Source organism: Pseudophryne corroboree, chromosome 5 (assembly GCF_028390025.1).
Source record: "Pseudophryne corroboree isolate aPseCor3 chromosome 5, aPseCor3.hap2, whole genome shotgun sequence".
Lineage (NCBI taxonomy): Eukaryota > Metazoa > Chordata > Amphibia > Anura > Myobatrachidae > Pseudophryne > Pseudophryne corroboree.
In genome coordinates, this window is record NC_086448.1 from 9,530,528 (window position 1) to 9,550,383 (window position 19,856).

At 46.9% G+C, this 19,856-nt stretch overlaps 1 protein-coding gene across 1 annotated transcript in view; it reads right to left on the reverse strand.

Annotated features, from left to right (window-relative positions):
• The window catches only part of LOC134927083 (cytochrome P450 2F2-like), a 593,292-nt gene that overhangs the window by 125,807 nt on the left and 447,629 nt on the right, over positions 1-19,856 (reverse strand). Inside the window, exon 5 of the mRNA XM_063921081.1 lies at positions 10,847-11,007. Coding sequence (XP_063777151.1) covers positions 10,847-11,007 — 161 coding nt within the window. The remainder of the gene's footprint in view (positions 1-10,846; positions 11,008-19,856) is intronic.

A 19,856-nucleotide genomic window follows, 5' to 3' on the forward strand; every position in this document is an offset into this window, starting at 1 on the left:
ACTCCCTGCCGGTACCTGAATTGCCTCCGGAGCTTAGCCAGTCACTAACATCCCCGATTACCTTGGAGGAGATCCGCCAGACTATTGGTCATTTCAAACGTGACAAAGCCCCAGGTCCCGATGGTTTCTCTGCTGATTTTTACAAACTGCTCTTGCCAAAACTTGAGTCCCCATTATTGCATGCGCTTAATTCTATGCTTACATCTCAAACTCTCCCTCCACACTTCAACTCAGCCATCCTGAAAGTTTTACCCAAGCCGGGCAGAGACCTCACCCTCCCGGGATCCTATCGTCCCATCTCCCTACTAAACCTTGATTATAAATTGCTGACCAAGATTCTGGCTGATCGATTAAAACTACTCCTTCCCAGCATCATCCATCCAAATCAAACGGGCTTTATATGGGGCAGGCATTCGGAAGTCAATGTCAGACGCGTGTTACCAGCGGTTCAGGCATCCTCCGCCACCTCTGACCCCGCTTATATCCTCTCCCTCGACGCGGAGAAGGCGTTTGGTCTGGTTGAATGGCCCCATCTATACCACTCCTTAGCACGCTTTGGCTTCCCGTCAGATTTCATAGACTGGATTAGACTCCTATATACTCATCCCCAAACCCAGGTATCCTGCAATGGTGTTTTGTCTCCTCCCTTCCCAATAGGTAGAGGTACACGGCAGGGATACCCACTGTCTCCCTTATTGTTCGATATTGCTCTGGAACCTCTGGCGATAGCCTTGCGAGTGTCCAGGAAATTCCAGGGGGTCCGGATTGGCGATGTGGAACTGAAGGTGGCATTATTTGCAGACGATATGCTTCTTTTTATTTCTGAACCTGACGTCTCCATCCCAGAGATTCTCCACCTCATATCGTCTTTCGGGAAAACCTCAGGCTACCGTATCAATGTTTCTAAGTCGGAATAACTAGCCCTGGGGACCCCCCATGCACCCATCACCCAACCTGTCCCTACATTGACGCTGATGTTTAAAACTGTTCTAGATAAGATCACCTACTTGGGAATACAAATCCCATCAGACTTATCCACCTTATATGAAGCCAACTTCACACCCATGCTACATAAGCTTACCACTACCCTTGACTCTTGGAAACTTTTACCCCTTTCACTCTTGGGTCGATTGGCAGTTCTGCAAAGTGTGTTTTTTACACGCCTATATTATCTCATGCAGATGTTACCCATACGCCTTTCCATGAGAGATCTGGCCTACATTCGTAAAATCCTTACCAAGTTTCTCTGGAAAGGCAAGAGACCCCTCATAGCTTTCAAAAAACTGACTGCTCCCCGTACCGCGGGGGGAGTCGGCCTACCTGACTTCCTCTCATATTCCCTATCTGCCCTTTTTCGTTGGGCTGCTGATTGGCTGACGGACGGTCACGCTTACACAGACCCCGCTTTAGATGAGGCCATGTTGTCTCCCTTTTCTCCCAGCGCACTCCTCCACTCTACCCCCAGAAATCTATCCCTCCTCTCATCCTGGCTCCCCGCTATTCCATGATATATATTATGCATGGATCAAAAGAAATAAACTGTTCCACAGGAATCATATGTCCACACGGCGAATTCCTCTCTGGGGTAATCCTGCATTCCCTCCATCTCTCACAAACTCTACCTTTAAACTCTGGAGGACTAAAGGACTGTCATGCTCCTCCAAAGTCTACGACCCGGGAGGAAATTTTTAGAGATGAGCGCCTGAAATTTTTCGGGTTTTGTGTTTTGGTTTTGGGTTCGGTTCCGCGGCCGTGTTTTGGGTTCGACCGCGTTTTGGCAAAACCTCACCGAATTTTTTTTGTCGGATTCGGGTGTGTTTTGGATTCGGGTGTTTTTTTCAAAAAACCCTAAAAAACAGCTTAAATCATAGAATTTGGGGGTCATTTTGATCCCATATTATTATTAACCTCAAAAACCATAATTTCCACTCATTTTCAGTCTATTCTGAATACCTCACACCTCACAATATTATTTTTAGTCCTAAAATTTGCACCGAGGTCGCTGGATGACTAAGCTAAGCGACCCTAGTGGCCGACACAAACACCTGGCCCATCTAGGAGTGGCACTGCAGTGTCACGCAGGATGGCCCTTCCAAAAAACACTCCCCAAACAGCACATGATGCAAAGGAAAAAAGAGGTGCAATGAGGTAGCTGTGTGACTAAGCTCAGCGACCCAAGTGCCCGACACAAACACCTGGCCCATCTAGGAGTGGCACTGCAGTGTCACGCAGGATGTCCCTTCCAAAAAACCCTCCCCAAACAGCACATGACGCAAAGAAAAAAAGAGGCGCAATGAGGTAGCTGTGTGAGTAAGATTAGCGACCCTAGTGGCCGACACAAACACCGGGCCCATCTAGGAGTGGCACTGCAGTGTCACGCAGGATGTCCCTTCCAAAAAACCCTCCCCAAACAGCACATGACGCAAAGAAAAATAAAAGAAAAAAGAGGTGCAAGATGGAATTGTCCTTGGGCCCTCCCACCCACCCTTATGTTGTATAAACAGGACATGCACACTTTAACCAACCCATCATTTCAGTGACAGGGTCTGCCACACGACTGTGACTGATATGACGGGTTGGTTTGGACCCCCACCAAAAAAGAAGCAATTAATCTCTCCTTGCACAAACTGGCTCTACAGAGGCAAGATGTCCACCTCATCATCATCCTCCGATATATCACCGTGTACATCCCCCTCCTCACAGATTATCAATTCGTCCCCACTGGAATCCACCATCTCAGCTCCCTGTGTACTTTGTGGAGGCAATTGCTGCTGGTCAATGTCTCCGCGGAGGAATTGATTATAATTCATTTTAATGAACATCATCTTCTCCACATTTTCTGGATGTAACCTCGTACGCCGATTGCTGACAAGGTGAGCGGCGGCACTAAACACTCTTTCGGAGTACACACTTGTGGGAGGGCAACTTAGGTAGAATAAAGCCAGTTTGTGCAAGGGCCTCCAAATTGCCTCTTTTTCCTGCCAGTATAAGTACGGACTGTGTGACGTGCCTACTTGGATGCGGTCACTCATATAATCCTCCACCATTCTTTCAATGTTGAGAGAATCATATGCAGTGACAGTAGACGACATGTCCGTAATCGTTGTCAGGTCCTTCAGTCCGGACCAGATGTCAGCATCAGCAGTCGCTCCAGACTGCCCTGCATCACCGCCAGCGGGTGGGCTCGGAATTCTGAGCCTTTTCCTCGCACCCCCAGTTGCGGGAGAATGTGAAGGAGGAGATGTTGACAGGTCGCGTTCCGCTTGACTTGACAATTTTGTCACCAGCAGGTCTTTGCACCCCAGCAGACTTGTGTCTGCCGGAAAGAGAGATCCAAGGTAGGTTTTAAATCTAGGATCGAGCACGGTGGCCAAAATGTAGTGCTCTGATTTCAACAGATTGACCACCCGTGAATCCTTGTTAAGCGAATTAAGGGCTGCATCCACAAGTCCCACATGCCTAGCGGAATCGCTCCCTTTTAGCTCCTTCTTCAATGCCTCCAGCTTCTTCTGCAAAAGCCTGATGAGGGGAATGACCTGACTCAGGCTGGCAGTGTCTGAACTGACTTCACGTGTGGCAAGTTCAAAGGGCATCAGAACCTTGCACAACGTTGAAATCATTCTCCACTGCACTTGAGACAGGTGCATTCCACCTCCTATATCGTGCTCAATTGTATAGGCTTGAATGGCCTTTTGCTGCTCCTCCAACCTCTGAAGCATATAGAGGGTTGAATTCCACCTCGTTACCACTTCTTGCTTCAGATGATGGCAGGGCAGGTTCAGTAGTTTTTGGTGGTGCTCCAGTCTTCTGTACGTGGTGCCTGTACGCCGAAAGTGTCCCGCAATTCTTCTGGCCACCGACAGCATCTCTTGCACGCCCCTGTCGTTTTTTAAAAAATTCTGCACCACCAAATTCAAGGTATGTGCAAAACATGGGACGTGCTGGAATTTGCCCATATTTAATGCACACACAATATTGCTGGCGTTGTCCGATGCCACAAATCCACAGGAGAGTCCAATTGGGGTAAGCCATTCTGCGATGATCTTCCTCAGTTGCCGTAAGAGGATTTCAGCTGTGTGCGTATTCTGGAAAGCGGTGATACAAAGCGTAGCCTGCCTAGGAAAGAGTTGGCGTTTGCGAGATGCTGCTACTGGTGCCGCCGCTGCTGTTCTTGCGGCGGGAGTCCATACATCTACCCAGTGGGCTGTCACAGTCATATAGTCCTGACCCTGCCCTGCTCCACTTGTCCACATGTCCGTGGTTAAGTGGACATTGGGTACAACTGCATTTTTTAGGACACTGGTGAGTCTTTTTCTGACGTCCGTGTACATTCTCGGTATCGCCTGCCTACAGAAGTGGAACCTAGATGGTATTTGGTAACGGGGGCACACTGCCTCAATAAATTGTCTAGTTCCCTGTGAACTAACGGCGGATACCGGACGCACGTCTAACACCAACATAGTTGTCAAGGACTCAGTTATCCGCTTTGCAACAGGATGACTGCTGTGATATTTCATCTTCCTCGCAAAGGACTGTTGGACAATCAATTGCTTACTGGAAGTAGTACAAGTGGGCTTACGACTTCCCCTCTGGGATGACCATCGACTCCCAGCAGCAACAACAGCAGCGCCAGCAGCAGTAGGCGTTACACGCAAGGATGCATCGGAGGAATCCCAGGCAGGAGAGGACTCGTCAGAATTGCCAGTGACATGGCCTGCAGGACTATTGGCATTCCTGGGGAAGGAGGAAATTGACACTGAGGGAGTTGGTGGGGTGGTTTGCGTGAGCTTGGTTACAAGAGGAAGGGATTTACTGGTCAGTGGACTGCTTCCGCTGTCGGCCCAAGTTTTTGAACTTGTCACTGACTTATTATGAATGCGCTGCAGGTGACGTATAAGGGAGGATGTTCCGAGGTGGTTAACGTCCTTACCCCTACTTATTACAGCTTGACAAAGGGAACACACGGCTTGACACCTGTTGTCCGCATTTCTGGTGAAATACTTCCACACCGAAGAGCTGATTTTTTTGGTATTTTCACCAGGCATGTCAACGGCCCTATTCCTCCCACGGACAACAGGTGTCTCCCCGGGTGCCTGACTTAAACAAACCACCTCACCATCAGAATCCTCCTGGTCAATTTCCTCCCCAGCGCCAGCAACACCCATATCCTCCTCATCCTGGTGTACTTCAACACTGACATCTTCAATCTGACTATCAGGAACTGGACTGCGGGTGCTCCTTCCAGCACTTGCAGGGGGCGTGCAAATGGTGGAAGGCGCATGCTCTTCACGTCCAGTGTTGGGAAGGTCAGGCATCGCAACCGACACAATTGGACTCTCCTTGTGGATTTGGGATTTCGAAGAACGCACAGTTCTTTGCGGTGCTACTGCTTTTGCCAGCTTGAGTCTTTTCATTTTTCTAGCGAGAGGCTGAGTGCCTCCATCCTCATGTGAAGCTGAACCACTAGCCATGAACATAGGCCAGGGCCTCAGCCGTTCCTTGCCACTCCGTGTGGTAAATGGCATATTGGCAAGTTTACGCTTCTCCTCCGACAATTTTATTTTAGGTTTTGGAGTCCTTTTTTTACTGATATTTGGTGTTTTGGATTTGACATGCTCTGTACTATGACATTGGGCATCGGCCTTGGCAGACGACGTTGCTGGCATTTCATCGTCTCGGCCATGACTAGTGGCAGCAGCTTCAGCACGAGGTGGAAGTGGATCTTGATCTTTCCCTAATTTTGGAACCTCAACATTTTTGTTCTCCATATTTTAATAGGCACAACTAAAAGGCACCTCAGGTAAACAATGGAGATGGATGGATACTAGTATACAATTATGGATGGACTGCCGAGTGCCGACACAGAGGTAGCTACAGCCGTGGACTACCGTACTGTGTCTGCTGCTAATATAGACTGGTTGATAAAGAGATGTAGTAGTAGTATGTATGTATAAAGAAGAAAGAAAAAAAAACCACGGGTAGGTGGTATACAATTATGGACGGACTGCCGAGTGCTGACACAGAGGTAGCTACAGCCGTGGACTACCGTACTGTACTGTGTCTGCTGCTAATATAGACAGGTTGATAAAGAGATGTAGTAGTAGTATGTATGTATAAAGAAGAAAGAAAAAAAAACCACGGGTAGGTGGTATACAATTATGGACGGACTGCCCAGTGCCGACACAGAGGTAGCTACAGCCGTGGACTACCGTACTGTACTGTGTCTGCTGCTAATATAGACTGGTTGATAAAGAGATGTAGTAGTAGTATGTATGTATAAAGAAGAAAGAAAAAAAAACCACGGGTAGGTGGTATACAATTATGGACGGACTGCCGAGTGCCGACACAGAGGTAGCTACAGCCGTGGACTACCGTACTGTACTGTGTCTGCTGCTAATATAGACTGGTTGATAAAGAGATGTAGTAGTAGTATGTATGTATAAAGAAGAAAGAAAAAAAAACCACGGGTAGGTGGTATACAATTATGGACGGACTGCCCAGTGCCGACACAGAGGTAGCTACAGCCGTGGACTACCGTACTGTACTGTGTCTGCTGCTAATATAGACTGGTTGATAAAGAGATGTAGTAGTATGTATGTATAAAGAAGAAAGAAAAAAAAACCACGGGTAGGTGGTATACAATTATGGACGGACTGCCCAGTGCCGACACAGAGGTAGCTACAGCCGTGGACTACCGTACTGTACTGTGTCTGCTGCTAATATAGACTGGTTGATAAAGAGATGTAGTAGTAGTAGTATGTATGTATAAAGAAGAAAGAAAAAAAAACCACGGGTAGGTGGTATACAATTATGGACGGACTGCCCAGTGCCGACACAGAGGTAGCTACAGCCGTGGACTACCGTACTGTACTGTGTCTGCTGCTAATATAGACTGGTTGATAAAGAGATGTAGTAGTAGTATGTATGTATAAAGAAGAAAGAAAAAAAAACCACGTGTAGGTGGTATACAATTATGGACGGACTGCCCAGTGCCGACACAGAGGTAGCTACAGCCGTGGACTACCGTACTGTACTGTGTCTGCTGCTAATATAGACTGGTTGATAAAGAGATGTAGTAGTAGTAGTATGTATGTATAAAGAAGAAAGAAAAAAAACCACGGGTAGGTGGTATACAATTATGGACGGACTGCCCAGTGCCGACACAGAGGTAGCTACAGCCGTGGACTACCGTACTGTACTGTGTCTGCTGCTAATATAGACTGGTTGATAAAGAGATGTAGTAGTAGTATGTATGTATAAAGAAGAAAGAAAAAAAAACCACGGGTAGGTGGTATACAATTATGGACGGACTGCCGAGTGCCGACACAGAGGTAGCTACAGCCGTGAACTACCGTACTGTGTCTGCTGCGACTGGATGATAAATAATGATATAAAAAATATATATATATCACTACTGCAGCCGGACAGGTATATATTATATAATGACGGACCTGCTGGACACTGTCTGTCAGCAGAATGAGTTTTTTATAGAATAAAAAAAAAAACACCACACAAGTGAAGTCACACGACGAGTGTTTAACTTTTTCAGGCAATCACAATATAGTATACTATACTACTAACTATACTGGTGGTCAGTGTGGTCAGGTCACTGGTCAGTCACACTGGCAGTGGCACTCCTGCAGCAAAAGTGTGCACTGTTTAATTTTAATAATAATATGTACTCCTGGCTCCTGCTATAACCTATAACTGGCACTGCAGTGCTCCCCAGTCTCCCCCACAATTATAAGATGTGTGAGCTGAGCACAGTCAGATACGAGTGTTTAACTTTTTCAGGCAATCACAATATAGTATACTATACTACTAACTATACTGGTGGTCAGTGTGGTCAGGTCACTGGTCAGTCACACTGGCAGTGGCACTCCTGCAGCAAAAGTGTGCACTGTTTAATTTTAATAATAATATGTACTCCTGGCTCCTGCTATAACCTATAACTGGCACTGCAGTGCTCCCCAGTCTCCCCCACAATTATAAGATGTGTGAGCTGAGCACAGTCAGATACGAGTGTTTAACTTTTTCAGGCAATCACAATATAGTATACTATACTACTAACTATACTGGTGGTCAGTGTGGTCAGGTCACTGGTCAGTCACACTGGCAGTGGCACTCCTGCAGCAAAAGTGTGCACTGTTTAATTTTAATAATAATATGTACTCCTGGCTCCTGCTGTAACATATAACTGGCACTGCAGTGCTCCCCAGTCTCCCCCACAATTATAAGATGTGTGAGCTGAGCACAGTCAGATATATACATAGATGATGCAGCACACTGGGCTGAGCAGTGCACACAGATATGGTATGTGACTGAGTCACTGTGTATCGTTTTTTTCAGGCAGAGAACGGATATATTAAATAAAACTGCACTGTCTGGTGGTTACTGTGGTCAGTCACTAGTAAACTCTGCACTCTCTACAGTTCTACAGTACTCCTAAGCTCCAGTAAATCAGGTCAATCTCTCTCTCTCTCTCTTCTAATCTAAATGGAGAGGACGCCAGCCACGTCCTCTCCCTATCAATCTCAATGCACGTGTGAAAATGGCGGCGACGCGCGGCTCCTTATATAGAATCCGAGTCTCGCGAGAATCCGACAGCGTCATGATGACGTTCGGGCGCGCTCGGGTTAACCGAGCAAGGCGGGAAGATCCGAGTCGCTCGGACCCGTGAAAAAAAACATGAAGTTCGTGCGGGTTCGGATTCAGAGAAACCGAACCCGCTCATCTCTAGAAATTTTGCCCTATTCTCTTTCCTCCAGGATAAGTATGACATCCCACAATCACACTTCTACATGTATTTACAGGCTCGACACTATCTTACCTCCATACTTTATTCCAGGGATCACACCTCACCCCACCTTTGGCCCCCCGGATCCACTACAATCAGTGATCACCTTGTGTGAACGTGTACCCTTTCGCACTAGGATGCTGTACAACCTCCTCACTGACATAACCTCACCCCATAGATGGTCCACGTTACTGTCCCAATGGCAGAAAGACATTCCCTCCCTTACTGACTCTGCAACTTTTAAGCACTTTTTACTGCTCAACTATGAAAACCCTGTCCTCTGCTTATTTACAAGAAGTCCATCTCCGAACCCTACAAATGGCTTATGTTCCCAAAATTCACCATGCCCGTTACAACCCCCTGATTTCAGGAGAATGCCCTAAATGTGGGTACCACTCAGCAACTTTCAATCACAATTTCTGGGAATGTGGCCACATTAGGAAATTCTGGGGTAAGGTACTCACCTGTATTAACACTCTGCTCCACACCCGAGTCAAACCCGACCCTTGGCTTGTTTATGTGCGAATTTCTCCCAGTGGGACTTGGGTATTCATTGACAAAGGCACATACCGTGGCTGACCATATTGGTCACAGTGTCTAAAAAGATCATTCTCACCCATTGGGTCTCCAGATCTAAGCCTTCATTATCGGAAGTACACAGGAAAATGTTACAAATACTATATTTTGATCATAGATCTGCATTGGTACATATAGAAACAGATGTTGTTAAATTCTATGCTAGATGGGAAACGTATATTGACTCACTCCCTCGTTCCACGCAAGCCCACATATCCACGGTCTTTGAATCGACTGAATGGTACCTGCTCCGACAAATCTCATTACAGTCTCCACCATCATAGCTGAACATCTGACCTTGTACTACCCCTACCCTCCCCTCCCTTTTTTCCTACCCCTTATGTGTGACCCCCCCCCCCACCCACAGGATTCGTTTAGTTAAGTTTGATTGATATATCAGGTTTATTGCTAATTGGAACTGTACTGGCAGACTTGCCCAAGGCAACCAGGGAGGACATCACCCTAGGAGTCTTAAAATATGATCGGCCACCTGCCTCTGTTTTTTCCTAGACCAGGTACCTGCTTTAATCGCCTCCACACTGTATATCATTTTATTGCTTGTTATTACGGTTCCTGCTACTCCTTTAAATTGCATGTCACCTGCCTTTCATGCCTGATATACCTTTTACACCTGATGTCTTCTTATTTTGTTGTATTGTAAAACCTCAATAAAACAGATTTATAAAAAAAAAAAAAATACATGTGACCACATCTTAAATATAAATACATTTAAACATGCAATCCTACAACCGTACACAGAGCACTACATATGACATTTTAAAACACATCATTAAACATGAGTGGGGTGTGAGGAGTGGGCAGATAGAAGGCAGGTGGTACAGAGCGAGGTGTGAGGAATGGGCAGATAGGAGGTTGAGCAATATAGTGTGAGGCGTGAGGAGTGGGCAGATAGAGGGCCGGTGGTATAGAGTGGGGTGTGAGGACCGTGCAGATAGGAGGTGGAGCAGAATAGAGTGTGGTGTGAGGAGCGGGCAGATAAAAGGCAGGTGGTACAGAGTGAGAAGTGAGGACCGGGCAGATAGGAGGTGGAGCAGTATAGAGTGTGGTGTGACGAGCGGCAGAGAGGAGGGAGAGTAGTACAGAGTGAGTAGTTAGTATAGAGTGGGGTGTGGAGAAGTTGGCAGAGAGGAGGTGGAGTGGTAGAGTTTGTGAGTGGGCAGGATGAATGGTACAGAATAAAATATGAGATGGGACAGAGCTTTTCAGAGGACAGATGGAGAAGTGAAGGGGCCGTGGCTGGCTGGGGCTGGGAGGGGCCAGACTTTGGTGACCCAGTATATGCTGCATCCTTTTACTGGTTTACCAATAATTAATTACCATTGGTCACTGTGCTGCTTTCCCCAGCAGTAGGGCTTTACAGTCTACTATATATCAGTTACAGTATTTAATGATTGCAATTACACAGGGGTAAATAACGGAGATGTTCCCTACAGATAATGAGCAATAACATACCTCGTGCAAGGTGCAATGAAAATTCAGTATAAAGTCTCTTGCAACTTCAATAATCTCCTGTAAATCTGGGTCCTCATAATCAAAGCGCTTCCCGATCAGTCTGTGCATGATCATATTTCCCGCAGCACCGGCCATAAGATTGTAAGAGTTGAAGGCCTTTCCTGGGGAAACAATTTTATCCATTAGCAAAGTCTCCTCACTGTGGGGTACATTTACTAAAGGGTGAGTTTTTAGTAGTGGAGATGTTGCCCATAGCAACCATTCAGATTCTGCTTATCATAATACCAAGCAGCTTCTAGAAAAGGGGTGGGCAATTATTTCAGTTGGGGGGGCACACAAAATATTTTATACAATATCTACAGTATCACAAAAAATGCAGTAAGAGTTTTATCATGAATATTTTAATTAAACATTTTACAGGGCAAACAGAATTAGAAAATGAAGACTGATACAGTGTAGAAAACATGAAATGTGTAGGTAGGAGTAGAAGGTACAGGGATGATGATGAAGAGGAGGAGAAGAGAGAAGATCAGGTGTAGAAGAGTAATGAAGAGCGAGTGCAAATAGCACAAGCGTTCGTAAACTTCAAGGCCGTGAGGATTGCATGGGCCTTACACAATTCGCAGGTTAGCAAAGAGTTAAAGAGGTCTGGGGGTTGGATGTTAATTAGGGAGGAGCTAGCAGCCATTTTGAGGGAGACAGGATTGTTCATCTGCCTCTTTCTCTCCAGAATTTCCCAGTGAAAGGTTGTACTGCTCCTGTGAGTATCCTCTTAGCTCTTCCATTTACATTCTTTTCTCTACTTTACTGTATTCTTTCATTATTCTTTACTATCCTCTTTTAATACTTATTAATTCTTTCTATTCCCTGAACATTCATTTCTTTCTTCTATCCTAAACTACTATAATGGCCCCTCGCCCACACAGACAGGCGCTCCACCCTGCCCGCTATACCCCTTTCACACCGCACACATAACCAGGTATTGGCTCTGCAAAATCATGGGTCGGTGTGCGCAGAGTCGTCTTAACAGTGGTGTAGGCCTCTGGGCACAGCAATGCATAGGGGGCCCTACCCACCCATCAGCGGTAGGGGTGGGGGGTGCTATCAGCGGCAGCTTTTAAGTCCCACTGGGGGGGGGGGTAGGGGGTGTTCTATCTTCCGCTCAGCATGTAGGACCTGGAGCAGTAATTTCTGATAATTACTCCTTTACTGCACAGATGGTGGGAGATGGGGCGGGAGGGAGAACACTAAACTGTAGAAGGGGACATTGGGCTGAATGAAGGGGCCCTGGTACATGACTTCCAGGGTGGTAGGGGGGGGTGTTTAATACGTAGGGGAGGGGTGGATAGTGGAGTGGACTTAATATTCATCATTTTCCGGGGGTCAGGGCAGCTTGCTTTACTGCAGATATCTCCAATTCCTGGAAATATATTTCTTAGCTTTAACTGGATAAAAAAACTAGAGAGTCCTGTTAGGAGGTGCTGGGGACACCTGTCAGGAGGTTCTGGGGACACCTGTCAGGAGGTTCTGGGGACACCTGTCAGGAGGTACTGTGGACACCTGTCAGTAGGTTCTGGGGACTTGGGGATCAGGGTTCAGGAGCCAGAGCAATCCACCAACAAAAATATAAAACTGCATACCAGGCGTGTGGAGCTGTAGCAGGGACCGGCTGCTTTAAGGCTGATATCTCTGGTTCTGGGCATAGTGCAGACAAGCTGCCAGTGTACACTGAAAGGGGAGAGTCTCAGCTTTTGGAGTATACCCTCAGAAAAACTCTAAGTCAGACAGAACCCGAGATATCTTGCTGGGAATAATAATTACCTGGCTTGCATGGGGACCACTGCTTTGAAGTCGGATATCTCCGGTTCCCCAGGGCCGATTGTCAAAAATGTGGTAACCCTTGAAAAGGTTCCCTCAGCTATCAGCCTAGGGCCCTTTTACTCCTGGGACCCTTAGGCAAGAACCCACTGAGCCCATACGAAAAGACGGCCCTTGGTGTGCGGTGTGTAAGGGGCCATGGTCGAATTTCCATTTCGTCTGACTCAGTAATTCAACCCGTGAATAAAGCAGTGTTATTCCCGGGTTGAATACCGGGTCAGTGGCAGTGTGAAACGGGTTCCCTGGTTGATGCGACCCGGGAGACGCGGCGTGGAGATGAGCTCATCTCCCAGCGCCAGCTCCGCCCCCTGCTGTTATGGCAACCCGACCCATCATATTCTCGGGTCAGGAAGCCTGCTGATCCCATCCAGGAATGACCTGTTTCCAATTCCCTGGTGGGGTCCGGCATTGGCGATGTGAAAGGGGTATTAGGGGGCTATTCAGTACGGATTGCAGATTCTGCCCTTTCTATCGCATGCTGAACGGGTCCTGCAATGCAATCACAGTAATGCAAACGCCCCTTCCTGATTGACAGACACAGGCGTACGAAGGGAGGGATGGGGGAGAGGGTGGCAGGCTTGAAACGAGGGCTTGCTCCCATTTTCTGGGAGTGGGGTAGCCAATGAGTGCATTGTGGATGCAGTTTCCTTGGGCTCGCAAGGCCTACCGATGGATACTATTTCATCCCAAGTGCAATCGCAATGACAGGAATGAGTTGCTATGTACCACCTCCTGCATTTGCATTGCTGAGGATTGCAATCACAAGGTTGCTGCTAACAGCTGTGTAATTGCAATCCTTAGTGAATCACCCCCGTGTTCTGATCACAGAAAATGCCTGCTCGCACAGGTTGAGCCAAATAGCACCAGCGTCTTTTGCGCATGGGCCTTGAGCTTTGGAAAGCTTTGTGCATTGAGAGAGGAATACAACCGGGGAAGAGGCTCTGATATGAATTGCTCTTTAAGTAAAGCACCACACTGCAGGTCAATAAGCTCAAGTTGGAGATCACAAGGAGCGCTGTCGACATCAAATGTAAAAGGTGAGAAGACCAAAAATAAATTGTTTTCTATTGTTTAGAAGTTATTGAATCTCCACAAATATTCTCCATGTGAATTGAGTATTGATGGTACCGATGATGCATATTCTTCTAGATTTTTGTCTAAAACAGAAATTTGCTGCAATGTGTAGAAATGAAGAAACTGCTTGTTTCCTAAATGCCGGGAGGAAAGCAGCATTTTTTCCACACTCGAGATTTGGACTAGAGATGAGCGGGTTCGGTTCTCCGAGATCAGAACTTCACCTACTTTACACGGTTCCGAGGCAGCCTCGGATCTTCTCGCCTTGCTCGGTTAACCCGAACGCGGCCGAAAGTCATCATCCCGCTGTCGGATTTTCGCGAGATTCATATTCTATATAAAGAGCCGCGCATCGCCGCCATTTTAACTCGTGCATTGGAGATTGAATGGAGAGGATGTGGCTGTGTTCTCTCCCTGAAAAGCTCCATATCTGTGCTCAGTGTGCTGCAAATATCTGTGCTCAGTGTGCTGCAAATATCTGTGCTCAGTGTGCTGCATTTTGGTGACCAGCAGTATACATATAGTACAGTACAGTAGTCCATTGCTGTATCTTGCAGCTCTGTGTCAAGTATACTATCTCTGTGCTGCATTATTGTGAGCAGTATATAGTAGGACAGTGCAGCATTTTGGTGACCAGCAGTATACATATAGTACAGTAGGCCATTGCTGTATCTTGCAGCTCTGTGTCAAGTATACTATATCTGTGCTGCATTATTGTGAGCAGTATATAGTAGGACAGTGCATCATTTTGTTGACCAGCAGTATACATATAGTACAGTACAGTAGGCCATTGCTATAACTTGCAGCTCTGTGTCAAGTATACTATCTCTGTGCTGCATTATTGTGAGCAGTATATAGTAGGACAGTGCATCATTTTGTTGACCAGCAGTATACATATAGTACAGTACAGTAGGCCATTGCTATTGATATATTACTGGCATATAATTCCACACATGAAAAAATGGAGAACAAAAATGTGGGGGTAAAATAGAGAAAGATCAAGATCCACTTCCACCTCTTGCTGAAGCTGATGCCACTAGTCATGGCCGAGACGATGAAATGCCATCAACATCGTCTGCCAAGGCCGATGCCCAATGTCATAGTAGAGAGCATATAAAATCCAAAAAACAAAAGTTCTGTAAAATGACCCAAAAATCTAAATTAAAAGCATCTGAGGAGAAGCGTAAACTTGCCAATATGCCATTTACGACACGGAGTGGCAAGGAACGGCTGAGGCCCTGGCCTATGTACATGGCTAGTGGTTCAGCTACACATGACGATGGAAGCCCTCATCCTCCTACTAGAAAAATTAAAAGAGTTAAGCTGGCAAAAGCACAGCAAAGAACTGTGCATTCTTCTAAATCACAAATCCCCAAGGAGAGTCCAATTGTGTTGGTTACGATGCCTGACCTTCCCAACACTGGATGGGAAGAGGTGGCGCCTTCCACCATTTGCATGCCCCCTGCAAGTGCTGGAAGGAGCACCCACAGTCCAGTTCCTGATAGTCAAATTGAAGATGTCACTGTTGAAGTACACCAGGATGAGGATATGGGTGTTGCTGGCGCTGAGGAGGAAATTGACAAGGAGGATTCTGATGGTGAGGTGGTTTTTTTAAGTCAGGCACCCGGGGAGACACCTGTTGTCCGTGGGATGAAGATGGCCATAGACATGCCTGGTCAAATGACAAAAAAAATCACCTCTTCGGTGTGGAATTATTTTAACAGAAATGCGGACAACAGGTGTCAAGCCGTGTGTTGCCTTTGTCAAGCTGTAATAAGTAGGGGTAAGGACATTAACCACCTAGGAACATCCTCCCTTATACGTCACCTGGAGCGCATTCATCAGAAGTCATTGACAAGTTCAAAAACTTTGGGTGACAGCGGAAGCAGTCCACTGACAACTAAATCCCTTCCTCTTGTACCCAAGCTCCTGCAAACCACACCACCAACTCCTTCAGAGTCAATTTCCTCCTTAGACAGGAATGCCAATAGTCCTGCAGGCCATGTCACTGGCAAGTCTGACGAGTCCTCTCCTAACTGGGATTCCTCAGATGGATCCTTGAGTGTAATGCCTACTGCTGCTGGCACTGCTATTGTTGATGCTGGGAGTCGATTGTCATCCCAGAGGGGAAGTCGGAAGACCACTTGTAGTACAGTCCTTTGCGAGGAAGATGAAATATCACAGCAGTCATCCTGCTGCAAAGCGGATAACTCAGGCCTTGGCAGCTGTGTTGGTGTTAAACGTGTGTCTGGTATCCACCGTTAATTCACAGGGAATTAGAGAATTTCTTGAGGTACTGTGTCCCCGGTACCAAATAACATCTAGGTTCCACTTCTCTAGGCAGGCGATACCGAGAATGTACACAGACGTCAGAAAAAGACTCACCAGTGTCCTAAAAAATGCAGTTGTACCCAATGTCCACTTAACCATGGACATGTGGACAAGTGGAGCAGGGCAGACTCAGGACTATATGACTGTGACAGCCCACTGGGTAGATGTATTGCCTCCCGCAGCAAGAACAGAAGCGGCGGCACCAGTAGCAGCATCTCGCAAACGCTAACTCGTTCCTAGGCAGGCTACACTTTGTATCACCGCTTTGCATAAGAGGCACACAGCTGACAACCTCTTACGGAAACTGAGGAACATCATCGCAGAATGGCTTACCCCAATTGGACTCTCCTGGGGATTTGTGGCATCGGACAATGCTACCAATATTGTGCGTGCATTACATGTGGGCAAATTCCAGCACGTCCCATGTTTTGCACATACATTGAATTTGGTGGTGCAGTAATATTTAAAAAACGACAGGGGCGTGCAAGAGATGCTGTCCGTGACCCGAAGAATTGCGGGCCACTTTCGGCATTCAGCCACCACGTGCCGAAGCCTGGAGCACCAGCAAACACTCCTGAACCTGCCCCGCCATCATCTGAAGCAAGAGGTGGTAACGAGGTGGAATTCAACCCTCTATATGCTTCAGAGGATGGAGGAGCAGCAAAAGGTCATTCAAGCCTATACATCTGCTCACGATATAGGCAAAGGAGGGGGAATACACCTGACTCAAGCGCAGTGGAGAATGATTTCAATGCTGTGCAAGGTTCTGCAACCCTTTGAACTTGCCACACGTGAAGTCAGTTCAGACACTGCCAGCCTGAGTCAGGTCATTCCCCTCATCAGGCTTTTGCAGAAGCAGCTGGAGAGATTGAAGGAGGAGCTAAAATGGAGTGATTCCGCTAGGCTTATGGGACTTGTGGATGGAGCCCTTCATTCGCTTAACCAGGATTCACGCCAGTTATGAGGTTACAGTAGTCCAGTCTGGAAATGACCAGTGAGTGGATAATGGTCTTGGTGGCATCCTGGGTGAGAAAGGGTCTGATCCTGGAAATATTTTTGAGATGAAATGACATGACTGTGAGAGGTGCTGAATGTGTGGTGTGAAGGAGATGAAGGAGTCAAGGATTACTCCAGGACAGCAAACTTGGGGGCTAGAGGAGTTAGTAGTTCCATCTGTAGATAATGAGATTGTAGGAGGTGAGGTTGTGCGGGAGGTTGGGAAGATGATCAGCTCGGTCTTAGACATGTTGAGTGTAGGAAAGGGTTGGGACATCCAGGAGGAGATAGCAGAGAAACAGGTAGAGGTACTAGTGCATGGTTGTTCTTTGGGGCTTTGATTATTGCACCTGAAATCTGCCTTATTGTTACTCTGAACCCTTGGATCTAACCTCTGATTATAATTTAATCCTCTGTTATTATATTGTTTTGGATAATTAGTTGTCCCTCTGTAATCATCCAAAATTCTCCTACCACCTGGATTATAGGAGCGTACAGTGTCATTAGAATAGTCATGCCTATCTTGTGAGGAAACCGCTGGCTCTGGAATAGCGGAGAAACGCATTGAGATTGAGCGGACACAAGCAGGAGCCATTTTTTATATCATTGCATATCCTGGATACCTGTTAAGATCTCGCGTTCGCCCTCCCCCTTCAGAACACCCTACTGGGTCTGGACAAGGCAACCTCACAACTGCCAGTAGAGTCCCGAGTTGCATGGTGGAGAGTTATCGTGAGAGCCGGAAATCAGCATTCATCGGCAGCCTGTAAACGCTGCTGTGGACCGAGCTCTCCTGACGCCGTGGACGGCACTGAATGTGGGCTGTCATTAATCCTTGTGGGTGAGAGATGTGAATCAATTTAGGGGTAGTAGCATAGCGTACTCGATCATCACTAAATAACAACTTGGAAATTCCTATTTGTGTGATTCTTATCTGGACTGTATATGACTGCCACAAAATATCATATTTTCTTGGACTTAATTCAGTCACACAACTATCAAGGGTATTAACTAGTGATGTGCACCGGAAATTTTTCGGGTTTTGTGTTTTGGTTTTGGGTTCGGTTCCGCGGCCGTGTTTTGGGTTCGACCGCGTTTTGGCAAAACCTCACCGAATTTTTTTGGTCGGATTCGGGTGTGTTTTGGATTCGGGTGTTTTTTTCAAAAAACCCTAAAAAACAGCTTAAATCATAGAATGTGGGGGTCATTTTGATCCCAAAGTATTATTAACCTCAAAAACCATAATTTACACTCATTTTCAGTCTATTCTGAATACCTCACACCTCACAATATTATTTTTAGTCCTAAAATTTGCACCTAGGTCGCTGGATGACTAAGCTAAGCGACCCTAGTGGCCGACACAAACACCGGGCCCATCTAGGAGTGGCACTGCAGTGTCACGCAGGATGTCCCTTCCAAAAAACCCTCCCCAAACAGCACATGACGCAAAGAAAAAAAGAGGCGCAATGAGGTAGCTGTGTGAGTAAGATAAGCGACCCTAGTGGCCGACACAAACACCGGGCCCATCTAGGAGTGGCACTGCAGTGTCACGCAGGATGGCCCTTCCAAAAAACCCTCCCCAAACAGCACATGACGCAAAGAAAAAAAGAGGCGCAATGAGGTAGCTGTGTGAGTAAGATAAGCGACCCTAGTTGCCGACACAAACACCGTGCCCATCTAGGAGTGGCACTGCAGTGTCACGCAGGATGGCCCTTCCAAAAAACCCTCCCCAAACAGCACATGACGCAAAGAAAAAAAGAGGCGCAATGAGGTAGCTGTGTGAGTAAGATAAGCGACCCTAGTGGCCGACACAAACACCGGGCCCATCTAGGAGTGGCACTGCAGTGTCACGCAGGATGTCCCTTCCAAAAAACCCTCCCCAAACAGCACATGACGCAAAGAAAAAAAGAGGCGCAATGAGGTAGCTGTGTGAGTAAGATAAGCGACCCTAGTGGCCGACACAAACACCGGGCCCATCTAGGAGTGGCACTGCAGTGTCACGCAGGATGTCCCTTCCAAAAAACCCTCCCCAAACAGCACATGACGCAAAGAAAAAAAGAGGCGCAATGAGGTAGCTGTGTGAGTAAGATAAGCGACCCTAGTGGCCGACACAAACACCGGGCCCATCTAGGAGTGGCACTGCAGTGTCACGCAGGATGGCCCTTCCAAAAAACCCTCCCCAAACAGCACATGACGCAAAGAAAAAAAGAGGCGCAATGAGGTAGCTGTGTGAGTAAGATAAGCGACCCTAGTGGCCGACACAAACACCGGGCCCATCTAGGAGTGGCACTGCAGTGTCACGCAGGATGGCCCTTCCAAAAAACATTCCACAAACAGCACATGACGCAAAGAAAAATTAAAGAAAAAAGAGGTGCAAGATGGAATTGTCCTTGGGCCCTCCCACCCACCCTTATGTTGTATAAACAGGACATGCACACTTTAACCAACCCATCATTTCAGTGACAGGGTCTGCCACACGACTGTGACTGAAATGACGGGTTGGTTTGGACCCCCACCAAAAAAGAAGCAATTAATCTCTCCTTGCACAAACTGGCTCTACAGAGGCAAGATGTCCACCTCATCATCATCCTCCGATATATCACCGTGTACATCCCCCTCCTCACAGATTATCAATTCGTCCCCACTGGAATCCACCATCTCAGCTCCCTGTGTACTTTGTGGAGGCAATTGCTGCTGGTCAATGTCTCCACGGAGGAATTGATTATAATTC